The sequence below is a fragment of the Chanodichthys erythropterus genome, chromosome 20 (assembly GCF_024489055.1).
Source record: "Chanodichthys erythropterus isolate Z2021 chromosome 20, ASM2448905v1, whole genome shotgun sequence".
Lineage (NCBI taxonomy): Eukaryota > Metazoa > Chordata > Actinopteri > Cypriniformes > Xenocyprididae > Chanodichthys > Chanodichthys erythropterus.
In genome coordinates, this window is record NC_090240.1 from 16,189,283 (window position 1) to 16,209,030 (window position 19,748).

General features: G+C 37.4%; 1 protein-coding gene across 2 annotated transcripts in view; it reads left to right on the plus strand.

Annotated features, from left to right (window-relative positions):
- Positions 1 to 19,748, plus strand: part of lama5 (laminin, alpha 5) — a 114,641-nt gene that overhangs the window by 63,690 nt on the left and 31,203 nt on the right. Inside the window, exons 23-41 of one of the 2 annotated variants that reach the window (XM_067372383.1) lie at positions 385 to 523; positions 3,118 to 3,260; positions 3,341 to 3,444; positions 3,528 to 3,681; positions 6,198 to 6,361; positions 6,771 to 6,885; positions 6,980 to 7,077; positions 8,450 to 8,642; positions 8,809 to 8,935; positions 9,018 to 9,157; positions 9,251 to 9,366; positions 10,877 to 11,088; positions 11,173 to 11,374; positions 13,425 to 13,569; positions 13,688 to 13,828; positions 14,062 to 14,223; positions 17,050 to 17,154; positions 17,262 to 17,345; positions 17,465 to 17,695. In XM_067372383.1, the coding sequence (XP_067228484.1) occupies positions 385 to 523; positions 3,118 to 3,260; positions 3,341 to 3,444; positions 3,528 to 3,681; positions 6,198 to 6,361; positions 6,771 to 6,885; positions 6,980 to 7,077; positions 8,450 to 8,642; positions 8,809 to 8,935; positions 9,018 to 9,157; positions 9,251 to 9,366; positions 10,877 to 11,088; positions 11,173 to 11,374; positions 13,425 to 13,569; positions 13,688 to 13,828; positions 14,062 to 14,223; positions 17,050 to 17,154; positions 17,262 to 17,345; positions 17,465 to 17,695 (2,775 nt within the window). Of the gene's footprint in view, positions 1 to 384; positions 524 to 816; positions 947 to 3,117; positions 3,261 to 3,340; positions 3,445 to 3,527; positions 3,682 to 6,197; positions 6,362 to 6,770; positions 6,886 to 6,979; positions 7,078 to 8,449; positions 8,643 to 8,808; positions 8,936 to 9,017; positions 9,158 to 9,250; positions 9,367 to 10,876; positions 11,089 to 11,172; positions 11,375 to 13,424; positions 13,570 to 13,687; positions 13,829 to 14,061; positions 14,224 to 17,049; positions 17,155 to 17,261; positions 17,346 to 17,464; positions 17,696 to 19,748 lie in introns of both variants that reach the window. The other variant, XM_067372384.1, reaches the window with a different exon arrangement.

The window sequence follows — 19,748 nt, forward strand, 5'->3', positions numbered from 1 at the left end:
TTTAGCAGACTAAACCCACGTAAAGATGATAATTCCACAAATAACTGCAATTGCAGGTTTGAAACAGAGGTGGCGACAAAGAAGCAAAACTTACGGACTGCAGCTTTAATACAAAGTGTTATTATTATTTTGTAAAGATGAATGAGATGTTCAAGTTCATGCATGTTTGTAAATTTGTGTAAAGTTTGTGCAAAATGTGACTGTGATGTGTCATTGAAATGTGCTGTGTCTTTGGCTTGGCTGAGGGCTTTGATCAAGGCTTTTGATTGGTGCTGCTTGCATACATTGGCTGCTGTGTTGGGCGGTAGTGCTGGTTGGTGGTGGTCTAAAGGAACAGCTTTGCAATTGTCTCTCTGTTGTGGGCCGTTCTTTCTCGCTCTCTAGCCCCGTGTTCTGGTTGAGGTGGTGGTTGGCTCTCCAGACCTGTTTCATGTGGTCTTGCACTATGTCAACCGCGGGGGCGTGGACGTGAGGGGGCGGGTCTCTGTGATCGAGGATGGCAGACACTTCCTCTGTGGGAATTGTAAGTCTTTGAGCACCCCTCTGTTTTAATTCTCCATCTTTCTAACTTCCTCACTTCTTTGCTCTATGAGCTGGTGACTTTCTGTCCTACTTGATCCTCTCTTTACAAACCCTCCTTCTCCCCATGTTCAAGACACACTCACAGCGCAGCTTGCATCTCAGGTCTATCACATGATCACACACAGAAAGCCACAGTTCAGGTCTTTAACACAGGCCTTATGTGCTGTACACCCTCCCCTCCTCTTTCCCTCTCTCTCCTCTTCTCCTTCTCCTCTATCTTGTCCTCCATCTCAGAATACGGTTAAAATGATGGTACACGTGCGTGAAGCAGATGTGTATCTCACGCGCTTCATCCTCAGATATGTAAACACTCGGTCGGCCGTGTCGAACGGTAAAATCACAGCCTTTCAGAACAGCAGAAGAGGTACGTCTGACGGTTCAATGTGCCAGTCCTAGTTCTGAACTGTCATTGCTTTCTTTCTGTTCATTGAGGTTTGACTATATTATTATTATTATTATTAATTACTCTGCTTTATCTATTTTAATCAAGTATTAAGGTTCACCCAAAAATGATTCTGTAATCATGCAAAACTGCACAACTTTCTTCTATTGAACCCAAAAGGAGAGTTTTAACAGCATGTCCAAGCTGGTCTTTTCCATACTATGAAAACTCTAAATATGACAAAAAGGCATTGTAACATTTCTATAAAAGTGGTCTATATGAAGCATCATGCCAGGTCATCAGTGACGTCAAATGCCATTGGTTCTTCAACATGAAAAATGAAGCTTATGCAGCTATCTTAACATTTTCAGAAGACTTGTAGAGCTTGTGGACTATTTTATTTTATTTTATTTTTGACAGGGACAATACAGTTTAACTAAGTGTTGTTCGATTTTGAGCTCTCTCTCTCTATATGCTTCTAGTCAATAGCTAATTTGCAGCATGTGTCCCTAGTTAGGCTTTTACTGAGAACCTAAGAAATCTAACAACCAACAAACAATCAATATAAATATTAAAAGACACAAAAATATAAAATGCACACATTTAGCAAATAACCAGTTGTATAAAACCTAAATAAACTATTAATGGTCACAAAATTGATTTTTTTTTTTTTATTTTTTTTTTTTATTAATGTTTGTCTTTTATATTGGTATTGTATTGGTAAATTATTCCATAACTGTACTTCCTTAACTGAGAATGATGACTGCCCAAAACTAGTTTTACATCTTGGTATGCTAAAATGACTTGTTATGAATTGACATACGTTTAGGAAAAAAATAATTGCACATTTAAAAGTTAATTTCAAAAATTAAGAATTTTTTTTTTATTTTTTAAAAACATTACTGGTTTATTAGCTGGTTAAGAAGCCTGACTCCAAATAGTCACAAAATTCGATAAATGTGTTAAAAATATCGCATGATTTTTATATAATTGGCTGCTTTGATAGGTGTATAAAGGCTAATCATACAGATTCAGATTTGTTCTAATAGTTTTAGGGGGCTTTTACACAAGACTGTTTTCAACAAAAAATTGAACATTTTTATGCATTTTTGCGACCGTGGCGTTGGCCTGAAAATGCAAGCTTTTAATGACGGGTTTCACAGTGAAAATGTGAAAACTACAGAAACATGACTAAACATGACAAAGTGACATCGCCAACTACTGGTCTGGCAGCAGAATACAGTGTTTTTTATCATGTGAACGTGGATCGTTTTAATAACGTTGTTGCCTGTGCTCGAAAAACACAAAGTAAAAACTGTTCCATTTTTAGTGCATTGTTGCCATGTAAACGTACCCTTACGTCATGTTTAAAGGTGAAATTAAATTAGTCCAGTACATGGAAATGACATACAGTGAGTCTCAAACTCCATTGTTTCCTCCTTCTTATATAAATCTCATTTGTTTAAAAGACCTCCGAAGAACAGGCGAATCTCAACATAACACCGACTGTTACGTAACAGTCGGGATCATTAATATGTACGCCCCCAATATTTGCATATGCCAGCCCATGCTCAAGGCATTACACAAGGGCAGCCAGTATTAACGTCTGGATCTGCGCACAGCTGAATCATCAGACTAGGTAAGCAAGCAAGAACAACAGCGAAAAATGGCAGATGGAGCAATAATAACTGACATGATCCATGATATCATGATATTTTTAGTGATATTTGTAAATTGTCTTTCTAAATGTTTCATTAGCATGTTGCTAATGTACTGTTAAATGTTGTTAAAGTTACCATCGTTTCTTAAAAAAAAACGTTCGATGGCATCTTTAATGTTTTAATTTTGATTTTTGGAGTTTATTAGTATTCATTTTACTCTTGTACGTTTATTGTATGGAAAAGAGCAGCTGGGACATTCTGCTAAACTTCTCCTTCTGCGTTTCACATAAGAAAGAAAGTCTCCATGAGTAAATGATGACAGTTTTTTAATTTTAAATGAACTATTCTTTTAGTACAACAATTAATATCTTGATATTAATAATTATTAAAAATATGTAACTTTGTGACAAAGTTTAGAGACATGCCATGTTTTATTGATTCATCAAATGCTCCATATCTCCATAAACCAGATCGCCATTCTTCTCTTTGCAGGCTCTGAGCAGTCTAAACAGATCGTCTTTGCACCCAGTTCAGAACCCACATTTGTGAACGTGCCTCAGAATAGTTTTGTGGAGCCATTTGTCTTGAACCCGGGAACCTGGACTGTGATTATTGAGGCGGAGGGCATTCTGCTGGTAGGACCCCCTCTTAAACATGCTCTCTACATTATCATGAACAAGCACTGGACACACAGTCTGTCTCTTTCTTTCTTCAGGACTACCTGGTGCTTTTGCCCAGTGCCTATTATGAGGCTCCTATCCTGCAACTTCAAGTGACTGAACCCTGTTCATACAGCAACACACAGGCCGCAAGTCAAAAGTCAGTAGTCCAGTGTACATATGTCATGGGTATACCTGTTAATGTGCAGTGTGACTGTAGTAATCTGTCTTTTGTGTGTTTAGCTGTCTGCAGTACATGTATCTGTCTCTGGAGGAGTTCCCGACCATCTCCAGTAATGATGCCAGCTGCAGGTCTGATAATCACCTGCCCAGACCCTGCCACACTGAAAAGATCACCCCTCGCCATCCCAGCATGGCCATCTGCAGCGGCAATGATGTAAGCACATAGATTGAAACAATAGCTATGTTTCCATCCACAGTTGTGAATTTAATTTGTACACAAAAATGAAATTTCACATAAAACATTTGCAAATAAAGCAGCGTTTTCATCCAGTGAGTCAAAGAGAACAAATCACTTCCTGATAAACTGGCGCTAAATATCACTAAGAAAAATGGAATAGGCTGCAAAAGTCACTATATATGTAATGATTTACATATAGCCTATAATAAATGACTTTTATTATACAAAACGCGGTCATGCTGTCTTGGATTCGGAGGCAGATGCCTGCTGTTTGGGAACGCAGTCGTGTAAGACAGTTCTGGGAAGTAATTATACCGAACCACTTTGACGACAGACTTTGTTCAGGCATTTCAGATGCTGTGCAACGAGATCGGTCCACTGGTTGTCCCAGTTATGCCGTCCCATCGCAAAGTCACATGTCTTGTTCAGTGCGCATCGAGGAATTTATTCGGTAAATGTGTTTTCAACATAGTTTATGCACAGGTTTTCTTATCGGATAAAATTTTTTTCTGATTCAGTTGATACTGAAAATTCAGCTTTGCCATCACAGGAATAAATTACATTTTGAAATATAGGTTACACTTTATTTTAAAGTGTCTTTGTTACACTGTAATTATACATTTAAGTACTGAGTAATATTAAGTAACTACATGTACTTACTAAAGGGTTAGGATTAGGATTTGGTTTGGTTTAGGGTTAGTTGCATGTAATTATGCATAATTTATAGTTATTGCTATAGTAACTACATGTAACATATATAACAATGTCACTGTAAAATAAAGTGTTACCGAAATGTATTTAAATAGAAAACAGTTATTATAAATTGCAATATATTTCACAATATTACTGTGTTTACTGTATTTTTTATCAAATAAATGCAGCCTTGGTGAGCAGACGAGACTTCTTTCACAAACATAAAAAACGTACCAAATCCAAACTTTTAAACATTAAAGGTATCACACAGTTTCTGCCAATCTCATGTTAATCTTGAGTACCAATAGAGTAGTAGTGCATCCTTCAGTACATCTCTGAAAAGTCTTTAGTTTTATCATATTTATAAAAGATACATATGCTGTATCGAGTCTTTCCGAAAACAGCCGAGCACCTGGAGGCGTGCCGTGTGAGCGGAGCTAAAGAGTCACGAGTACACGCAGCTGTTGCATAGCGAAGCTATCAATGGCCAGCTAAACAAATGTATTTAAACACACACAATACACCATCACATTATCCCTGGATAACTTTTCCATCACTATAATGAATATAGCGTGTAGTGAATGATGAATAATGAATTCACTAAGTTCGTGTTGTTTACATTATATGCACTTATAGGCGCCTATTGCCAACAAAACTGAAGCAGTTTGAAGCAGTTTTACTCAATTTGAAGCACTTTTACTCCACTTTAAAGGAACACTCCACTTTTTTTGAAAATAGGCTAATTTTCCAACTCCCCTAGAGTTAAACAGTTGAGTTTTACAGTTTTTGAATCCATTCAGCCGATCTCTGGGTCTGGCGGTACTACTTTTAGCATAGCTTAGCATAGTTCATTGAATCTGATTAGACCGTTAGCATTGCGCTTAAAAATGACCAAAGAGTTTTGATATTTTTCCTATTTAAAACTTGACTCTTCTGTAGTTACATCGTGTACTAAGACCGACAGAAAAAGAAAAGTTGTGATTTTCTAGGCTGATATGGCTAGGAACTATACTCTCATTCCGGCGTAATAATCAAGGAACTTTGCTGCCGTATCATGGCTGCAGCAGTGCAATGATATTACGCAATGATGAACTATGCTAAGCTATGCTAAAAGTGGTACCGCCAGAACCGGAAATCGGCTGAATGGATTCGAAAACGGTAAAACTCAACTGTTTAACTCTAGGGGAGTTGGAAAATGAGCCTATTTTCAAAAAAAGTGGAGTGTTCCTTTAAGGTGGTTTCTATGGTTTCTATTATTTTAATGACTGATGTCGAGAGCGCATCAGTGTAATGCGTGAGCACAAAACTATCAGCTCCACTTAACGCTGGGTTCTTTGAGAAGCAATGTTATCTATCCCTCACAAAAACACACTTCTTTGGTGACATTGTTGATTTCGTGGTCTAAAAACAAATAGACAAATCTTTCTCGAGCAAGTCCTGTCCAGCACTGCCGATGACTTCCGTAACCTGAACGAAGCGTGTTGATGGGCAGCTCTTGCTCTCTCGCTCTGGTCGATGTGTGCGCGCTTTTCCGGGAGAAGTGCCCGTACAAGGATTTCCGCACTTTATTACATAATAAAGGCCCATACTTGAAAAAAAAGGGCGAAGTTTGTGAGGAATCAGAAGAGTATTTTTGGCACAGAAATACTCCGTTATACGTCCAACTCTTGTTTTGAAACTTTGGCCATGTTTAGTATGAGAATCCAACTCTTTAACAGTGTAAATAAGTCAGAATACATGAAATAGCATTACACCCCCTTTTAATATATAAGTAAATGAAATCCTATTTGTGTGTTCAGATGAACGTTCAGCTGCGTGGCCGTGTTCCTGTCCCTGGAGAGTATGTGTTGGTGGTCGAGTACGCCAGTGAAGATCAAGCTCCTCAAACTCTCACAGTTTCTGTCAACTCACGGGGTGAACCCACTCACCAAGAGCAAATCACACTGCTCCACTGCAAATACAGGTCTGCCCTTTCTGTTCAACCTGCTCTTTTGTGCTTCAGGTTTTCTCACTGAACTTGCATTGGTCATATTCTGTAATTTTGCAGCATTTTAGGTTTTTACCCTGAGGTCCATTTCTAGTCAAGTTTTTTTTTTTTTTTTAAATCAAACAGTCATGTTTAGTTTACATTAAATTAAACATGCTGTTTTTGATATGATACCTTTTAAGACATCTATACAGTATGACCTCTTTTAGCCACTTTGCATGTGAAATGAGTGATATTTATTGGTTTAATGTAACATCACTGCCTCAATAATTTTTACTGAAAAAAAAAAAGAGATGAAATATCCCATTTAATTGTCTTTTTCTGGTATTTTTTCCACACTTGATGATGGATTTCTGTGTGTGTGTCTCTGTGTGTGCGTGTGTAGTTTCCTGTGCCGTGCGGTGTCTATAGATGACATGAAGCGCGTGGCGGTCTTCAGTCTGTCCACAGAGGCTGATATCCAGCTTATTGCTGCTGACAGAAGAAGCAGTTTCTTCCTTGTGAGAAAACTTTTCTGCTTGAATTCGCCATAAAAGCTATTTGTGTCCACTGTAATCATGCCTTTTACAAGTGTGTGTTGGATTTCCCCTCCAGCACAAAGTGTTCCTCGTCCCTCGTGCTCAGTTCACCATGGAGTACCTGAAGCCCAGAGTTCACTGCATCAGCACACATGGTCTCTTCTCTCCAGACAGGTGACTAATGCAGACATTTTTTGGTGCACAACTTTTCTAACTCTTTTACTAAAACACTTGTTTTTTTACATAATTTTCTTTTGAATTTTGAATTTTCTTTTATTTAGGTGTGCAACACTCTATACTCGCTTGTTTTTTTTGTGTGTGTGTTTTTTTTAAATAGGTAATTTAATTAAATTTTCGGCTGTACAACTTTTCTACCTTTTTCTACACTTTTTATTTTATTTTATTTTATTTTATTTTATTTTATTTTATTTTATTTTATTTTATTTTATTTTATTTTATTTTATTTTATTTTGGTGTGCTTTTCTACTCTGAAGCACTTGTTTTGTAGATAATTTCATTTTGGATTTTTTATTCTATTTTATCTTTAAATTTTGTGATTTTCTAACTTTTTCTACACTTAAACTAGTGGTGCAAGGGATCACAAAACTCACGGTTCAGATCATATTATGCTTTTTGAGTCACGGATCACATCATTTTTCGGACCAGCAAAAAATAAATAAATAAAAAATTACACAACTAGAACTAAAACTACACAACTTAGAAACTTAGATGAATACAATATAATAAAGTAAGGTCTAACAGTAGTATTTAGGTACAGAAATGTAATAATTAAATGTAAAAAAAAAAATGAAAAAGTATAGTGTTCACTATATGAATTAAATATAGATTAGTTTTTGTTAAAGCTGTGTGTTTTTTTGTTTCTTTAACATTAATGACACAGTCAGCAGCAGTTATTTATAGCAGGTATTATATAATTATTTTAGATAAGAGTGCACAAACACAGATTTGAGTTCTCTTTAGTGTCTCCTTTTGTTTGAATGGTTTAAAATCACTTAAATGTTTAAATTGGCAAAACTTAGAAATGTGCAAATGATAAGCTTTCACTCTATGATGGTTAAACTTTGCAGTTAATCTGTGAATCACATGCATTCCGAACCTTGGGTCCTGGTCCGAACGGATCACGGATCAACTACGATCTGTTACACCCCTAACTCAAACACTTGTTCAGTAGATTTTATTTTATTTTATTTTATTTTATTTTATTTTATTTTATTTTATTTTATTTTATTTTAGCTTAGTTTAGTTTAGTTTAGTTTAGTTTAGTTTAGTTTAGTTTAGTTTAGTTTAGTTTAGTTTAGTTTAGTTTAGTTTTTTTTTTTTTATTATTTTATTTTATTTCACTGCCTTGCAAGCACCGACCTTTCAGTAAATGCTGCCAATTTTAGACATATGACATATACCAGTTTCATGACATATGAATATGCTACATTACAGTTATAAGTACTAATACTCTTATAACTGGGTAGTTGTGACAATAGGGTTCCTCCTCCATAACGGTTCATGTTTTTTATTTTCTGTTGTCCAGCGGCTCCTGCATCCCATCCCGTTTCCAGAATCCTCCTCAGTCTCTGGTCCTAAAAGAGGGTCAGGCTTCTTCTGTGCCGGAGGCAATTCTGGCTTCAGCCCCTGATCCCTCCTTTTATTCTGACAGACCAATGACCTCTAGGCCACCAGCCGCAGCTGATAACAGTGAACATGTTCTTCTGGACCCTAATCAGGTACCTTTCAGGCCCATTACACTCTTATTGCTGTCCAACATCTGGCACTGTTTATTGCTTTAAATGAACCTCCATTTATCCATCCTGTGCCTCCTGTCATCTCTTTCTGATGCTTGAATGTTGATAAAAAGTCTTTTAATGGTCATTTGTCTGCATGATTTCCCAGAATGCTGTGGTGTATTCAACACGTGTACATGCACTGGGCCGTTATGTGTTCATCCTGCATTACCATCAGCCCCTGCATCCAACTTACAATGTCCAGGTCTACATCAACGGAGGACGCATATGGCAGGGTGAGCATTAAACAGATGCACACAGATTCACTATTGAGTTTATGTTTAGCACTAAAATTAATGGCCACTCTTTGTTTTCCAGGCCACGTCAATGCATCCTTTTGTCCTCATGGTTATGGCTGTCGTAGTGTTGTTATGTCAGAGAACCAGATTATCCTGGATGTGACGGACCATGAGGTCATCCTGACCCTGCGTGTTCCAGACAGGAAGACACTGTGGCTGGTGAGTGTCAGTATGACATTTTCTAAAAGGTCATTTGAATTCAAGAATGACAATAATAATCAGACTTCTTTTTCTCTTGTGTTTGTGTATTAGGACTATGTGCTGGTGGTGCCAGAGAGCAGTTACAGCTCCAGCTTTTTGTCCGAGGAGCCTCTGGACAAATCCTACGATTTCATCAGCAACTGTGGACAAAACAGCTTTTATATCAAGTATGACACTTCTAAATTTGGAAATGTGTAAGGATGCATTGATATAAGTTTCATGTTATGGCCTAAAATAGGAAAAAACGAATGAAAGAATGTTAAATTTTCACCTTGGAGTTATAAGGTTCTATCTTACATTTTTGTCAATTTTGTTATTCACATATTCTTATTCTGTGACAACTTTTTTACATTATGTGATTTTTTTTTTTTTAAGACTTTTTTAGAAAACAAAAAGGTTCTTTCTACAAAGTGTGGAATGCAAGAACTTTGAAGCTCAGTATTTCAAAACTGCTTAGAATGCAGATAGAACCTTGTAATTCCAAGGTGGATATTAAAATTAGATGGTATTTTTATAAATGGATTGAAAAATATAAACATAAAAAAACTGTTATTTTTCAATGTTGTTGTCGTTAATTAAAACTGAAACTACTAAAATTTGGTTTTGGTGATTGAAATAAAGCTGAAAAAACTTAAACTTAAAAAATGAAAATGTTTACTTGGCAACTAACTGAAAAATAGTACTAAAATTAAAACACTGAAATAAAAATAAATTAAAGATTGAGAGCAATATTAAGAAAAGCACAAAAAAAAACTAATAAGAAAAGCACAAAAAAAAAACTAATAAATCTGACAAAAGCACATAACATAATGTCTAAACTTAAACTAAAATTAAAATAAAAACTAAAAATATGAAAATAAAAGCTAATTCACAATGTGTATAAATACTATAATAGTAAAATAGTATATAAATAATACTAAAATTACAGTAATAAGTAAAACATCAAATATGCTAAAGACTATATTTAACAGTATTGTTTAAATATTAGTGTTCTTAGAGTTTTTTAAATGTAGATAAATAATTTAAATGGAAAAACAGAGAAAATGACACAATTAAATATGCAAAAACGGTCGGTCAATAGCCTAGTGGGCAGCACGTTGACACGGCTACCCGGGTTCGAGTCCTGGTTCGTGGACCTTTACCGATCTCTTCCCCTCTCTCTCTCTCTCCCAATTCTCTTCCTGTCAACTAACTGTCCTATCTCAATAAATAAAAAAAATGTAAAAACGACTGAAAAAAAAAAAAAATTATATATATATTGAGATTTACTAAAGATTTTATTTGTTATTATATTGTCTTAAATTATATATTTTATGATTATATTGTGTTATAAAACATTAGTATTTTTATAGTTTTTAATTTAGATAATTCATTCATTTTGAAAAAACAGAGAAAATGATGCAAATATGTAAAAATGGTCTGCGCCAGTAGCCTTGTGGGCAGCGTGTCGATGCATAGTGCGGTTGTGTTTCAGGCAACCTGGGTTCGAGTCCCGGCTCTTGGACCTTTCATGATCCCTTCCCCTCTCTCTCCTAATTCGCTTCCTGTCAACTAACTGTCCTACATAGGCAACCCCCCACCCCCCTCCCCAAAACAAATTGCACATACGTTCATGCACATAGTCTGCTATAACCTTATTAGAGTGCTCTCCATCCTAACATCCCTCTCTCTTCTCAGCCCTTCCACAGCCTCTCCGTTTTGCCGTAGCTCTGCCGTGTCTCTGTCTGCGTTCTTTAATAACGGTGCTGTGCCCTGCGGCTGTCACGAGGTGGGTGCGGAGAGCGACACCTGCGAGACCTTTGGTGGACAGTGCATGTGCAAACCCAACGTGATTGGCCGAGACTGTTCCCAGTGTGCCACGGGATACTACGGCTTCCCAAACTGCAAACGTGAGTATCATCTGCCACATGGTGGGATGATGGATTGATTTATTGATGGATTGATGGATGAGGTTGTTTTTGTTTTCTCTCTAGCATGTAACTGCGGTACACGTCTGTGCGAGCCTGTCACAGGTGAGTGCATCTGTCCTCCACGGACCCTGCAGCCGGAATGTGTCACCTGTGAACCCCAGACGTTTGGCTGCCATCCTCTGGTGGGGTGTGAGATGTGCAACTGCTCCAGGCCTGGAGTGACTTCACTGGACATCAGCTGTGACACTCACAATGGCCAGTGCAGGTACAGCACAGCAGGGCACACACACATATACTGCATGTTTTGGCCATGATACTCATGAAGTTCTGAACTTTTATGAATATGTGATTTGAAATTCAGTCTGCCTGAGTAATGTCGGTTTTGACATCCCTATACACTGCAATGTCATAACCAATTTCAAGTCCCAGAAAGGTAGTAAAGACATCTTTAGTCCACGTGACTACAGTTAATGTTATGAAGCGATGAGAATACTTTTTGCATGCAAAAACAAAACAAGAATAACTACTTTATTCAACAATTTCTTCTCTTCCCTGTCAGTCTCCTATGCTATTGACATTGTAAACACAGTGCAGCACTTCCGGGTTCTATGCCAGAATGCGTTTTTGCGTACAAAAACATGGACACGTCTGTCACATGGACAGTTTTAACAATGTCTTTTCTACCTTTCTGGACCTTAAAAGTGGAAATAACGTTGCTGTCTATTGAGAGGCATCTGGGATTTCATCAAAAATATCTTAATTTTTATTCCGAAGTTTATTACGAAGGTATCACGGGTTTCATTTTTGGGTGATCTAACCCTTTAAGTTGAATCCCGTGCTCATTCTCTTCATTTATAGGCAGCATGGCTAATTGTTTTATTTATATGAACTAGTAAATGAGTAAAATGAAAGTTGGTGAAAATGTGCTTCATTTTATATATAGAAATAATTGTGCAATTTAAAGAAAATTAATGGTCCAATGAAAAAATGACCATTGTAATTTGTTATTTTGTTCTTTTGATTTTGTGGTGAAATATGCCCTGGACAAGATATTTGTGAGACTAAATGTGTCTGGTGTTTAAAGTCGATTCATTTGGATTGGAATTGAGTCAATGGATTGTTTACAACTGACCTTTTATGCCTGAGCCAAACTTTTTTTCTCTGAAGCGCCGCTTGAAGGACTGATATTATTAACCACTGTCTCTGGTTATAACAATACTGTCTATATAAGGATTAAGTGCAGGAATTCCAGAGGTATTTATTTTTAGGAGATTTTATTTCAGTGAATTAGCTGCACCGTCTCCTCATTAGGCAGTGTTTAAAATCCACAGGGATGAAGGATCTGAGCTCCAGTGACTGTGAGCTGAAGAATTTCACCGGTCATCCCTGCACTTTGAGAGAATGTCATAAATTTATAACTGTTCATGCGTCATCCATTGAGGTCATGTTCATTAAATATAACTGGATAAATTAAAAATAACTATGGCAGTTTGGTTAGGTATAGTTGGAAAGAAAGTTTTAAGGCCACGGCACACCAAGTCTACGTCAAAGAACTAGAGGTGACAAAAAGCTGTGCTCGAACAGACCCCTTTAGTTATTGTTGCTATGTCCGACAAGCTGAACATCATAAGGAGTGTTGTTTCAATCGTGGAAAGACGTCAGTACACACCATTTTTCAAGTTCAATCTGCTAACTCCCCTGACTGCTTTGTCAGACGAAATGGCGGATTCGGCATTATGATTGGTTAGATCGCCTGTCAATCAAACTCCTGGGAAAGGGTCAATTAGCATTAGGTGTTTTTGCACCTGCGTGTAAGGAAATAACTGTCTATATCTGTCTGTATCAATGTTTTCGTCATTCGAAAAGGGAAAGCGAAACTAGGACTGCAGATATACAAACCATAAACAAAGCAGCGCTTGCGTACCATTTTGAATATCAGTCATGCTGATGACGGCAGTCAGACGCAAACTCCCGCCGATTATAGATTACATGTGGAACACACCACAAAAACTAGCCCAACAGATGCTCACCGTTGGCCCAACGCTGGCCGAAGGCTTGATGTGTCACTGCCATTAGGGAAAAGCCAAGAGCTTGTAATTTGGACTTGGTCTGGTTGAGTATAATGCCTATATTTTGGATCTTCACATGCTCACAATAAGTTTTGCAATTAGTTCTGTGGAATTCCACAGGACATTGTCACATTTCATACCAATGAGTAGGAACTACAGGCATCCCATCATCCTAGAGTGTTGGCTGGCACCTCTACATACTCCATTCTATTTGCACCATGCCAAAGCACATTACTCTCTCCACAGGTGCAAGAACAACATTGTTGGCCGTCAGTGTGACAAATGTGCCCCAGGTTTCTATGGATACCCCAACTGCAGACCATGTGACTGCAGCGAGGCAGGAACTGAGATAGATGTGTGTGACTCCTTCACCGGACGCTGTTTATGCAAGGTGGCTCTTCCTCTCCTTCTGCACCTCTCATATTATTTGTGAATGAATTTATGTATCAGTTTTCTCTCAAAGCATCCTCATCATCTCTGTTAAATCAATGATCTGTCGTCACTCTCAGGAAAATGTGGAAGGCTCTCGCTGTGACCAGTGCAAACTGGGAACGTTCCATTTGGACCCCACTAATGCTAAAGGCTGCACCAAGTGCTTCTGCTTTGGAGCCACTGACCGCTGCCACAGTTCTGACAAACGGAGGAGTGAGGTACTGACCCAAAGATAAAGACCTGTTGTTTAACAAATAATGAAATCAGTCAGCTTTATGCATGCACATATACACCTCCGTTCACTACTGTTGACTCTCCAGCCACAGCATAGTGTCATAATAACCATATTTAACCATCTGTCTATTGAGTTGTCGTCCCTGGCTACATGCAATGTTTGTGAAAATTAAATCTGACTGGTGTAAAACTTTACTTTATATTTTTGCTTTTGCAGATCATGGACATGGCTGGCTGGGTCCTTTTGAGGAGTGACAGACAGGAAGTGCCCGTGTCCACGTATCTCGATCAAGATCTGGTGGAGGCCGATCTGAGTGATGTACCTGACGTCTCTCAGGACCTCCACTGGCACGCTCCTCGCACTTACCTCGGCGATAAAGTGAGTACGGAACAATTCGTGATATTCAGAGTAGGACAAATTCAGTTTTCTGTGCATTTCTGTGCTCGGATCTTCTATACCTAGACTTTAAAGGTGCTCTCATCACTATATTGTGACGTCATGGCAGCTGCTGTGACATATGTTTCAACCAAGCTTATGGGTTAGACAGTAAGGGGCCAGACAGACAGCTGAGTCTTCATCAGATAGCTCACATTAAAGCTACAGGAAACATGAGGGTCAGACAAACAATATAATCTGTTAACTCATGCACACCTTGTTTGGTCTGGTGCTGAATGTTGATGCCAAGTTTCAGATTAAATGCAGGCTTAGTGCAGTCTTTTGTTGACTCAGGAATTCTTGTCTTAAGGAGGCCATATTATTCCCTTTTTCAAAGTCTTGATTTTGTTTTTGGGGTCTACCAGAATAGGTCTTCATGCTTGAATGTCAAAAAACACATTATTTTTCACACATCGATTGGACCAGTGTGTTGTGATTGGTCAACCGCTTTGTGCATATCTTGGAAATGTCACGCCCCCTTACCGTAACCGTGAATTTCAGCACACTACTAACTAATTCAACCAGGGCCCACCCCCTTTATTTTGCTTATGCAAAATTATTTAAAGGCGTCATGAATTGAGAAATCAAATGAAGAGTTCCTTTGCAAAAACCTCTAAGTCCATCTGACATCTTTTCTTTTAAATTAGCCATTTTTACCAGGCTCTTGCGTTTAGGTTCAGTAATTTCACTTTAATGGCAATGAAAAGGTTATTAGTCAGTTATTGAAATGCCTTATTTTCATAAGTGTCACTTTAGCCAATTCATTGGTATTTAACATAATTGACTCTTTTGCTGCAAAACTAGCTAGTCCATGTGTTTTTGTTTGTTTGTTTGTTTTTTGGACAACAAGACACAGTAAAACGTCCGTTTCTGTCAGTTTTACAGCAGCTAAAGGCACTTGCAAAATCCTGTCATTGTAACGATGGACAAAACATGATAAAAACTTGCAGCTCTGCAATTGAAAGCCGCTCATACGCACACGGTCATTCATCTTGAAATCATATGATTTGATTTGCATCTTTCTATTGGTTCTTCTGTGGACTTTTGCTGACAAAAGGAAGTGGCGTTTAGCGGTTTCTGCCAGCAAACTGGTATTTCTGAATGGGCTGATGCTGGGATTTTAGCGGATTTGAAGCGAAAGTATTTGATGAACGTATAATATGTGCGAAAACTCAATGATGTTTTTATTATGAATAAAGTTTAGAATTACATAATCATATTTCTACTCCCAATTCGTTTTTTTTTAAATATAAACATTAAAATCGTGGCTGTCAAAACTGATTTATTCAAACATGCATTAAATATTGAAGAACATTAATGAATATGTAACGGTGCATCGCTATATTTATCAGAATGCTGCTCTCTAGAGTTCACTTTTATAGCGGACTAATGAGTTTATGGTCACTGGATGTGTTTTCTGAGGTAAATGTGACATTACATGACATTGTTTACAAGCTGTTTTATTGAGTCTTTCCGAGGTTGAAACACTGATTGAGCAATTACACAAGACATGATACAGATTTCAGTAAGTTGTACTGTATATTTTAACATACCTTCAGATGTTCATGTTTATTTCGCGTTGTAACTGGTATTAAAGCGGAGGAGAGGATGATCACATGCTTCTCTTTAACTGAGGCGCTACAGTGATCCGTCACGCCACATTAAACAGCACCTAAACTGTATTTATTCTTTGAATCTCATAATAAGATGGACGTCATTTGAAATCTGAGACTTTGCTTCATATCAAAAGTAACAAAGATTATTGAGATTTATTGGATGGGAAGCTTATTCTACTCATTCATCAGCTGAAAACAGACTAATTGATTCTTGGGATTTAAGAAACAATATTGCATTGAGAATCGAATAAAATCGAGAAATCAATATTTTTTACCCAGCCCTAATGTACAGTCAGATGTTCTTTGTTTCAAAATCTTTATTTCTGTTTATGCGTCAGTAAATCAAACCAATGACTAAACGGTCAACTTCACATTGTTTCTCTTAGTAGCATGAAAACGATCTGTTATTTAAATTGTGATTAAATTATATACAGAAAGCGATCAAAGAATGCTCACTTTATAATTGCTGGAGCTGTCAATCAGTGACTGAGTTCTGGACTCACGCCAAAACTCCCGTTATAATCAATGATGCATAATAAATCTCTTATGTACATCATGTTTGCACTGTTAGTCTTGATGAAAACATTCGTGAGAAAGCAGAAATCGAGTTGCAATGACGAGACCACTGCATTCATGCGATCTACAGACATGTCTGTCATCGGCTAAAATGCTCATCACTGCAACCTTTCATGTGACAGGAGTGGACATAAATATAATATTATAATCAACACTTTACACGATTAGTTCATATCGACAGCTGTAATAGTAAAAACATAGTAAAAGTTTTCGAGAGAGTTCCACATGTAATAATTATTTCATATGCAAGGATGGTAGCCAATCACAGCAGTGGGCGTTTACACTGAAGTCTCACAGAAGACACGCCCCTTAAAACAGAGCATTCAAATCAGAGGCTAAAATCAGGGTAGAAAATGTCCTTTTATTTCTAAATTATGACTTTTTTTTTTTTTGTAAGAATCAAACTAACATTATAAGTGCACCTCAGGAAACATAAAGTAGTTCATGACCTCTTTAAATGAGGAATATTGTGACGTTAACTTTGTAATTTTGCAGACGTTTTTACACAAAGAAATTTGAAAATGTAAGAAAGCATAATAGGTTGATTTTGTGTTCTCTTTCCCATGTGCATGTGTAGGTGTCGGCCTACGGCGGCTATCTGCGCTACCGCTTGCACACCCAGACGATGCGAGGTGATGCTTTTCTGATGGTCGAGACCATACGACCAGACATTATACTCAAGGTACCAGCGTAGACTCTCCCTCTGTCAAGTTTATTTAGAATCTTTACATAAAGTTGAAGTTCGGCCTAACTGAAAATCTTTTTGTGTGCATGTCTGTGTGTGTACAGGGGAATCAGATGACTCTGGTGTACATGGAAAGAGAGTATTCCTCTCCTGAAGACCCTCATGAGGGGATCGTCCACCTGGTGGAGGTGAGGAAATGAGTAACAAACACTACAAAAAAAGACATGAACAAACTGAATTGTTTGTAGGTGTGCACAAAATAATTCCTCAGCTGTTGTAGCTCAACTTTCCTCTTTCTCATTTAAAGGAGAGTTTCAGGCACGCTCAGACTGGGAACTCTGTGTCCCGTGAGGAGTTAATGATGGTGTTGGTGGCGCTGGAGTCCCTGCAGATCAGAGCGCTGCACTCTCAGTCTGCCCTGTCCGTGTCGCTGCACGCTGCTGTGCTGGAGGTGGCGGAGAACCGGCCCTCTGGACGCCACGCCAACAATGTTGAAATTTGTCTGTGCCCAGGACACTATCTAGGAGACTCCTGTCAGGTGGAGTGCTTTAACAAACACATCTATTCTATAACTTAATGCCTTTTAGAGGATCTGTGTGAATATTGCCTGGTCTGAACCAGAGTTCGATTGCTCCTCTCTTCCCCTGTGTTCATATTAGTGTTGTCACGATACTGGAGTTTCTAACTTTGATACGATACCTTGAAAAATATCAATATTTGATACCATTTTCGATACCACAGGAAAAACTGCCATACAGATATTTTTATTACATTTTTGATAATTTGAGTAATTGTGCTGCAATAGCTTTCACACAGCACATGGAGGCTTTATTTGAAAGTAAAATATACACAAAAAAGACCAGTAAACAGTAATAAAATATGAACAAATAAACAATTTGCAAACAATAGCAGAAGTAAATTAGATTAGAATAAAGAGAATAATTAAATAAATATTGCTTTAAGTTTTTCACGTGGGTCGTGTTCAGTTAAGAAACGATACAGAATTTAAATAAAGTAAATAAATGAAGAGTTTGGTTCCAAAACGCTATAAATCCATTTTAATTAATTTGAGTAAAAATGTGTTTTCTTTACCAAGAAAGCGGCAAGATGAAAACCACTATTTTCTGTTTCAAACTTTACATAGCATCTTTTGGTTATAAAAACATTACAAATTCAAATCTAGATTTTGATTTTCAAAGGTTTATTATAAAAACAGATTATTTTTTCCCCAAAATGCAATAAATCCATGACACTTTTTTTCCACAGTGCAATTAATCCATCAATATAAAAGTTATTTTTCATATTGAAAATACACAACAAAGTAAGTTGATTCACATATATGACAGCCTCTGAACTTTGTCAATACTAATCTTTTATACAGGCATTTCACAAAAAATACATGCAGTCGTCGCTCCCAAAATGATTTCAACAAGTCGTCTTGTTAATGTTATAAATTAATGATGTCTCCATTTGTCATTATCGATTAAAGAGTGTCTGGTGCCACCGCACGGTTATAATAAACACATTTACTGAGTACATTGGTATTAAAAACAGTTTTTAAAAACTGTTCATGATTCAGTTTTGGGGAGCGTGACAGAAGTTTGATGCTGTCATGGAACAAGCAACAGCTTTACCGAGTGCCTCATCTTCTTCATCTCCTCACGTAATGATTACATTTCGATGACTTGCGTTTTTTCCCCACCGCAGAAACCACCACAGGTTCATCAAAATGATGAATTTTTCTGTTTTTGTTGATCACAAAGTACAAAGCAGATAAGGAAATCTAGGATGCCAGGTGTATTCAGAGCGCCGCCATTACTGTTTAGTGTTTGGAGTGGTGTGCTGTGATTGGTTGAGCGGATATATCGCATTTTGAAGAGAAGGGAAAGAAAGAAAGGGAGAAAACATGACAGAATAACACGATGGATATTGCATTTTGTGCAAAATTAATAAATGACTTTTCAATACCGACAAGATACAAACACTGATTTTGGTGGAAACTATTTTATTTTATTTTTTTTAATGGATTTTATCGCATTTTGGAACCAAATTCTTCAAATATAATTTTTAAGTTTAAGCTTATAAAATTATAAGTTTATTAGGCTGCTGTCACTTTAAGAGCTTATGCACAGATCCAATATACTGTTACACAACATGTGCTATCTTTCTACTTATTTTCCCAAACTGTCTGTATTTACCTGAATGCTAGCCAAGATGGACATTTCGACATATTAGTGTGTGTATTTGACTGTTTAAGAGTGAAATGACACGAAAAACAACTCAATTTGGTACCCGTGAGCTGTTTGAGATGTGTGCTGCACTTCTATTGTGGTGCGTGTGCTTTTGGTGTGAATGCGAAAATTTTGTGCAACACAAGCACTACTAAAACCGGAGCGATTAAGACGAGTGAGTGATAGGAGATGAGTGTGTGTCAAACTGTAAATTCACCGTTCGGAGGGAAGAGAGAGCGAGAATGTGTAGCTGGTATCCGTGTACCAATACTGCAGAAAAGGAGTATTGGAAGCGTTTCAGATATTTCAGTATCGATACACAATATTTTTGAAAACACTAGTTCACATAATATTATTTGG